The sequence below is a fragment of the Melopsittacus undulatus genome, chromosome 12 (genome assembly GCF_012275295.1).
Source record: "Melopsittacus undulatus isolate bMelUnd1 chromosome 12, bMelUnd1.mat.Z, whole genome shotgun sequence".
In the NCBI taxonomy this organism is placed as follows: domain Eukaryota; kingdom Metazoa; phylum Chordata; class Aves; order Psittaciformes; family Psittaculidae; genus Melopsittacus; species Melopsittacus undulatus.
In genome coordinates, this window is record NC_047538.1 from 15,231,357 (window position 1) to 15,239,791 (window position 8,435).

General features: G+C 40.6%; 1 protein-coding gene across 1 annotated transcript; it reads right to left on the reverse strand.

The window, feature by feature from the left end:
* Positions 1–301: 301 nt before the first annotated feature.
* On the reverse strand, positions 302–8,357 carry TRMT2A (tRNA methyltransferase 2 homolog A). The gene is made up of 11 exons (XM_005147844.4): positions 7,271–8,357; positions 6,486–6,594; positions 5,811–5,992; positions 4,799–4,913; positions 4,437–4,552; positions 3,720–3,831; positions 2,612–2,734; positions 1,943–2,018; positions 1,300–1,416; positions 982–1,078; positions 302–679 (listed from the first exon to the last, which is right to left on the reverse strand). The coding sequence occupies exons 1-11, from the start codon at positions 7,879–7,881 to the stop codon at positions 391–393; spliced, it is 1,947 nt and encodes a 648-aa protein (XP_005147901.3). The 5' UTR covers positions 7,882–8,357; the 3' UTR covers positions 302–390.
* Between the last annotated feature and the right edge of the window lie 78 nt (positions 8,358–8,435).

Sequence of the window (8,435 nt, forward strand, 5' to 3'; positions counted from 1 at the left end):
CTGATGTACAGCTGCTATTCACTAACACAGTGTGGTGTATTACAGAATCCCAAGCATTATACATGCACTGGAAGGGGTGGTGCCTTAAGAATCAGCCCAGGTTTCAAATAGTTATATCTGAAGGTAGTCACGGCATACTGGATTTGAAGCTGATTCAAGAGCAAGACCACCAGATGTTATTTCACTCGATTTTCTTCCTGAGGGCAGAAGGAGAAAAGCAGGATTTGGCCTAAAAGTACATGATGAAACTTAACTGAGATCGATATGATAAAATAACTTGGAAGCCTTGCAATTACTCTGTTGTGCAGATTTATTACCTGGATGTTACAGAAACAATGGTATTGGGAGTTGTTAACAAGCAAAAGTAGTTTCTGTCAAGTCTCTCAGGAGTTAAGCTGATTCCTTCTCCTCAAGTGCAGGATCTAAACGTACACAAGTTTCTTGGCTTGCATCAGTGTTTGATGGGTTGGTGCCATCCGAGAGCTCAGAGTCATGTCCTGACAATGTGGCTTGAGCAGCAGCAGGTGCTGCTTCAGCAGAGCTCCCATTTGCATAGTCAGCCCTTTCGAAGAGTATCAGTAGCTCACAGTGCTTGGTCTGAGGGAAGAGATCCACAGCCAGCGCTTTAATAGGGCGGAAGGAGGCTCCTCGCACCCTGTTGGAAGGGGCCCGGCAAAGGCTTGATGGGAACAAAGGGAATGAAGAACTGTATTAACATTTTAGTAGACTGTTTGTAACTGCTACTCCTCCAAGAAAAGTTTTTCTTCCCCAAGTTGCAATTCCATGATGGGGTTATTCGCCATCCCTAATATTTTTATTATTACATGCTGACTGGGCAGTACCAGTCCTGGCTTGCTGTGCGGCAGATCTAACTGTTTCTGGTGAAAGGTGGTATGCTTCAGTGAATGTGGCTTCAAACTAGAAGTCCAACACCGTCCCCCTCCCCAGGAAACATGTATTTTTCTTACCACATACACTTACTCTACAAAGTTATTCATTGCAGCTCTAGGATTGCAGGATACGTAGATAAGCTTTTTCAGGTGTTCAGCTCTTCTGATGGCGAGAATTACCTTGGAATCTAGATGATCAAAACCAAGAGTGCTATTTACCTCCAAATGTGTGCACCAGACAGAAAAATCTCAGGTGAGACTCCAGCCTGAACAAAACCACTGCAATACCCAGATGTTTCAAGCTATCCCTGAAGCCTCCTGCTTGATTTATTCCACTGGTGTTTTCTGAAGTTCACCACCAATCACCATTGAGAACAGACTTAAAAAACGTAAGAGAAGATAAACTTACGCAGCCCTGCTCGTGGTGGATCCACAATGGTAATGGGGTTCTGAGGAGCTAATATGTTAATCAAGGAAGGAACAATATCTTCAGCCTTCCCACAATGAAATTCAATATTAGTCAGGTCTATAAAGAAAAAAAAAAAAGAAAAAAGGAAAAGATGTTATCAGGGTACTTGTCAAAGCATCTTCAGTATCCTCAAACTGGATATGAATTTGGGATGCTTTATGAACTACGAAGTGTTTAGTCAACCCTGCCATCAGTGTAATTTAAACTAGTGCTGGTACTTCAGATCACTTAACAGTAACTTGAGTATCCTCCATTATCTGGACTAAAGCAAAACCCCACGAAAAACAGCTACTGTTAATGTTTTCTTTATGAGGGCAACTGTGGCTTCAGCTCATTTCTGCAAAACAAAATCTTTTGTTTTCTTTTTGCAGAAAAAGAAGAGCTAACTGTTAGTCAACAGGAAAATTGATCTCACAGACTAACACAGTATTTGTTTTCAAGAGAGATTAAATGTTTAAAATGGACAAGATTACTATCAACAACATGTAATTGCAAGCTGCTTAGATAAGGTGAAGAGAAGCTAGAAATACAACTACTATACTTCTTAACAAACAAAGATCTTAAGTGGTTTAGCTTAACTAACCATTGATCTGTGCGTTCACTTTGGCGTCCTGTACAGCTTCTTGGCAGAGTTCAATTCCAATCACTTTCTTTACTTGCTATAGAATCAATGGAAAAAGAACTGTCTGTGGTATGTAAATTGAACCATTATTCAGAGCATCACCAGTCAATTTAACTACTGTACATGAACAGTGACTAGTACCTGGCCAGAGAATTACTGCCTTGCAGCCAGAAAAAAGGTTGAGAAATACCCATATAAATAAATGGAGACTTTTAAAACTGAAATTGTGTCATCCCAACCTGCAGGTAAGACCCCAGTTAATGCTGGCCTTTTTGGGGAGCAGACTCCATTATATGGTCTAGCAAGCTCTACTCTAAAAAATTAGGTAAGTAAACATTTATTATTCATATCCAAAGCTTTCTGAGACAGTCCAAACCAGTTAGATAGATTCTAGTAAACTTTGGCAATCCTACAGGCCTGTTATTCTCTCTGCGTCTATTGGTTTCAAAATCATTTAGGCAGCTGAACATTACATCATGATTTGGTAAAACAGCTGCAGACAGTTGAATTATAAACTAGTTGCAGAAAATTAAGATATAATGTGTTGCATTTCAAATGCATCAAGTTAAGCACGATTAACAGATGTAGATCTCTAGAAGTAGCTTATAGCCAGGAAGAGAAATCACTCACCTTTGCCAAAGAAATCCCAATGGTTCCTGTACCACAGCAAATGTCAAGCACCGTGCTCTCTTGGCTCAGTTGTGCCCATTCTCTAATGGCAGTGTACAACACTTCTGCAGCTTGCGTGTTTACCTGTGAAATTATGCTTCGATAGATCTACTTCTTCATAAAGAGTAAATGTGCACATATATTTTTCTTGTTTCTACGAAACAAGTCAACATGACACATAAGTTGCAATCCCATGTAACTGATCTAGACTGGAACATGCTAAGACATCACCATTCCATTGTTACAGACTCACTCAGTTCTCCTGAGAAGTAATATTTTGTTATCTCTGTTCTAGTAAAAACATGACTTGTCCTATAGTACCTAAAAAGCAAGTCTGGAAACTAGAGGAGGCTGCAAGCAAATTAATTAAGCAAAATACCAAGCAATAAAGTGAAGTCTGGACTTCTAGGAATCTAGGAAAGATTCAAAACCATCAGAATCTAACTATGACAATTATAGCCTTGTTGTAATACTGCTTTGAAGTAAATTCTATAGTTACACATCATGGCTAAGGAAGTAGCGTATAATAAGCTTTCTAAACCAGTGCCTATACAACAAGTGTCTCTGTGCTGAAGAGCAAGCAAAGCACACTATGTGTGTGCAGGAAATAATCTGTAATCTATGGCAGATAATAGAGTTTAGCTTCAAAGCATTTATATGCTTCTTTCCTATTTCAATACTTTCCATTTCAATGATACAGGCCACCTGCTGAGGCTTTGAAGTGTTAGAAGGCTAGAAGTAAGTTTTGAAACACCAATCAAAAATTAGTACTACAAAGACTCCTGAACTCCCTATTGTATGTCCTGTGTACATACAGGCTGCAATTCAACAGGAGGCAAATGGTACTGAACTACTAAAAAGCAACAAAAAGTTGTCTTCAAAATGCTTCCATCATGTTTACACTCATTCACTATTTTTATAGCCAAACACAATTCTCAAAGGTATTTAATCATACCAAATATCTAAATAATCAGATCTCTAGCTATATAACATCCTGTTACCCAGCATTAGCCAAGCTTAAGGGCATTAATGCAGACCCAGTCAAATCAGCAAGTTGTATCATCCTTACTTGAAAAAATGCATGAGGAGAAATTCTAAATTTTAGGCCAAGAAGTTCTTCATATATGTATTTGTCACCAGCCACGTGCTCCAAAGGCAAGTCTTCAAGATTGGGAGACTTCCTGGCAGGAGGAAGGGCCAGTGGGGCAAAAGAGAGATTAAAAAAGAGAAGACAAACACATTTGTCAGAATTTTTACCAAAGCTCTAGTCATCTTAAAAACTGCAGCAGTACATGCTACGCAGTAATTTATAGTGAACCAACATTTGTCATATCCTTTTAGAGATGATCTTTTTGGCCATTCCTTTTTCTGACAGTGTACAATTGTTCCACTGATGTCAACAGTAGGACCTACACTGTCTCTAGATGAAGTGTGAGCCTTGTGCTCTGTGGAAGAGGATGGTGCCATCAAACAATCATATGAAATAGAGAAGAAAGGAAGCAGAAGTTACTTGCTGATAATAATATCTATCTACTCCAGTAAATCTACAGCTTGGCAGCCAGCAACCGGTGGGTTCAACCACTGAAGCTTTTGCCTGCCTTTATCTACCTGAGCACTACAGGAGAATGGGAAATTTTGGGGGTCTCCTGCGGAAAAGGTAAGCAACTGTTCACCAAATAAGTAACACTGCTGCTGAGTGAAATAGACAAAACAGTGGTGTGGAAGTGCCACCTACTTTTCTGTTGCAAACAACAAAACCCCCCCAAAGCAAAGTCAACTCTCTCACCTTTGTCCTTCTTCCACAAAGTACAGAGAAGTAACACCACTGATCTTTCCCATTCCTTCCATGAAGTACTTTGCCAGAGAGATTTTCAGGTCAGCCAGCTCTTCTTTACTTAATTTCTAAAGGTTTCATTTGAAAGAACAAAGAATAGTTATCTTAGTGACTTAAAGATATGATTTAGTGTATGCATTCTATATTAATTACTTGTTCATTTCCATGTATCAGATTCATCTAAACAGAAGAGTAGTAATAGAAGGTAAACTCACCAAATAATATTTCTCTTTAACATACACTATTCATAAAATCAAATTTATGTTATTTTACAGCTATTTGCCTGTCTGCACATTATATATAAAGTTAAATACCTGAGGATTAAAATAAACAATTGCCATGATGTGGCCATTCCTGCTGGTACGGACAGTGAGCTGTTTCCAGTGACCTTCATAGGTTTCTGGGCTGTAAACTGAGTAAGGAGTTGACCTGCAATTTTCAGAAGCTCAGTTACTTAACAGAGAACTATTTTTTTTGCATAACATTCAACAGCTGATTGAAACAAAAGCAGCTCACTATGCAAAGTGATGAAAAATGTTAAGTACAAACAGAGGCTATATTGATTTGTCAAGAAAAGAATGACTTCCACATCTTAATGAAGAAGAAAAAAGAGATTGATAAATAGATAGTATCTCCTAATGCAAAATAATCTGTCCCTGCTTCTCACTACTCTCTTGCCCATTTTAACCCCTCCAAAATTACAGCTAGGATACAGGCAGCTTCTCACTGCATTCAGAGGATGACCCAGTTTTTTATAATGCCTTCATTGGCCTTCATTGGCTAGTGTGCTTCATACCAAGTTCAGACTTCCCATCTTCATAGTTCTGAGCTTTCAATTTTTGAGGATTTAGTTGCTTTTTAAAGAAACCACTCCTTTTCCCCAAAAATATTCTTGCTTAAATTTGCAACTTCCATTTTATTCCTTGTTGATTCTTCTCTTCATCCAAGGAAGCAACTGATGTTTGTTATCCAAATTAATCTTTTAAAAAGCCTTTTTCTGAGTATTACTTTACAATTAGTGGAAGAAGCTTTCAAATAACAGACATATTTTATTGTAGACTAATACATCTCATTACTTGAGATAAAGCTGTGTTTGGCTGGTACCTGTATCTTCATCTCTGAACAGCTGAGCAAGAGCAAGGAAAAGCCAGCCGGTGATGTAAGTACAAGATATAAGCATCAAAGATCTGCTGAACATTGAGACTGGTACATCTTAGGTCATAAACCTCAGAGCAAACACTAGGCCTGTCATAATATTTAGTTTTAAAGATATTTTTGAGTAAGATATCAAAACCTTTACAGAGAAATCATTGTACTTGTGCTCACCTTATGTAGTCTTGGAAAACTTTTACTACTTTTTTGGCAATAGCAGGAATGTGAATAGTATCAAATGGCTCCACTACAGCACATGTACCACCCTTATATTTGCCAAGACGACAACCCACAGTTTTGTCTTCTTGATTTACACCAATCCCAATCAAGAACTCACATTTGTTGCGATATTCAGTCTAGATTTAAAATAAAGTTATGTAAGATATTTACATAGTACTTAACTGTACATGCCAAATTTTTCCTGAAGCACCCTCATACGGTTAAATGTATTTGCATGTGAACATAGGACATTCAGTTTAAATGGAAGATATTAATGGATTTTAATATATGAGAACAGCAAAAATGAAAACTTATTAGTAAATCTTGCTATTTAAACAGAAAAATATTACCTCTGTTGAAGAATGTATCAGCCCAGAATGCAAGCTTCTAGGGACAGCATATTAACTTTAAAGTTAGAATATCCAGTTAATTTTAACTATTCTGCTTCCTCTAAATATTTCCATAGTATTTATATGAAAGGCAACATCTGAAATTCATCAATCATTACAAGATAAAGGCAAATATTCAGTTTGCCCACTCTATTTGAAGGCTAAATAGATTTAAATTTTAAATTTTAATTTAACCCTAAATTTATAATCCCATTTCATACTTTACCGAGGATTACGTTACCTGTAATGGTGACGCTTTCACTCCCTCTACTGGGCAACACAGTTTATTATACTTCTGCTTCTGCAGGAACAACCAAGGTAATAAAGCTCTGTTGTTATTTCCTATTTCCCTGCCCAAATCAGAAACAAAAATTGTGAAGTACGCATTTAGAAAAACTGATGTTAACAGTTGCACAAGACTTCTTCTTTTCTTGTACAGGGCATAAAAAGTATCAGATTATCAGATAAAGATTTTAACACACAAACCCCTCCAACTTTACACGAGCTGTACCTGAGAAAAACCCAGTTAAATGTAGTTGTAAAAGCATGTACTAGAATTATGACTGTACCCATGCATGAAAAAATACCAGCTTTATCTATGTGAGGCAAAGGAGTGAAGGGCTATTTTGATCTACAAAGATTAGGCATAAACACTTGAGGGGATTTTTAAAGAGAAAATCGTAATAGTGATCTGCCATCTCTACTGCCTGATCCCCTCTCACACCACTTGACAGTACCACATTTTTTCAAGGGCACAAACATTAGGCCTATCAAGATCTTTTAACAGGTCTTAAAATAACACCCTTTCATTTAGCAATGTTCTGAGGCTGACCAAGAACAACAAACTTCATCAACTGGAAGAGTTTTTAGGTCCGAGCATTGCAGATTAATTTACTTTGTATGGGGATTTGGTTTTTGACCTACCTCTAACTTACTTTAGAGATAGCAATTTGTGCAAATTTAGCTATATCCCATCATAAGGTCACGTCTTGTAAACGTGACAGTAGCTTTACAAAGAGGAATTACTTTGTCAGCTTCTGCAGCACTTGTTCGCATTCCTGCTTCTTTCTGGCCAGCTGCTCTTCGTAGGGCACGTTCCACAAGGGGGTAACTACATCTGCTATTTGCTTGCTCAGGGGCTCCTCTGCACTGGCATTGGAGGGAGCCGGACGCTTCACCTCTCCCTGCTCCATCTCCTCTTCCTTCTTCCTTTTCTTGGCGATGGGGTCAGCTTTGGGCTTGGCAAGTCTGACGCTGAGGTGCCGGCTCTTCCACAACACCCCATGCAGGACTTTCATTGCCTGGTCCCTCTCCTCCTCACTCTTGAACGTTACAAACGCAAACGTCTGTTTCCCGAAAAGTTTTATCTTGTGAGGATTGAGTCCGTATTTGGCAAGGAACTTTTTCACATCGTTAAACCCGATGTATTTGGGAAGGTTTTGTATTTCTAATTTATAGATCTCGGAGGTGAACAAGTCTCCCTTAATGTATCTGTACATGTCGTGACAGGCCGCGGGGCTCTCCGCTGGGTCACCCTCGCCTCCATCTTCCTTGCCCTCCACTTCAGCCCCATCTGTAGCGTCCACCACAGGATCCGCAACGCGGTCGGGGTCGCACCGATCACTGTCCTCCGACATGCTCCCGCCAGCCGGGCCACACAGCACCCACGCCGGCCTCCCTTCAACGCAGGCACCAGCTTTATCTTGGCCGCACACCCGCACCGCCTCCCCTCAGCACCGACACCAAGGCAAACCCGGACCGCGCAGACCTCACGCTTCTTCGTGCCGGACTCCTGGGGGCGGGGCTGTGCCGTCACCCACAGACCGTCACAAATGGAACGGGAGAGAAGCGGTTTTATTCCCGTTTCTAACGCCTGCGGGTCAGCCGCGTCGCTTGGAAAATAAAATACAAGTGTTTAAAGAACACCTACAGTAGTGCCGCGTACCTCACGCACGCGGGCGCCATCTTAGGTCGGGACGCGGGGCGGTCGCCGCCATGCCGCGAGGGCTGATGGGAAGCGCCTCATGAGAGGGATAACAAAAAACCCCTTTTCCGGGAGCAGAAGGGGCTCGGGGCCGGGATCGGCGCTGCCGAGAGGGGCTGAGGGCAAGGCCGGGGCAGGCGCGACCGCGACCGCTGCTTTACCCGCTCCTAGGCCCTCACCAGCCGCTGCGCGCCGGGGGCGGGCCGG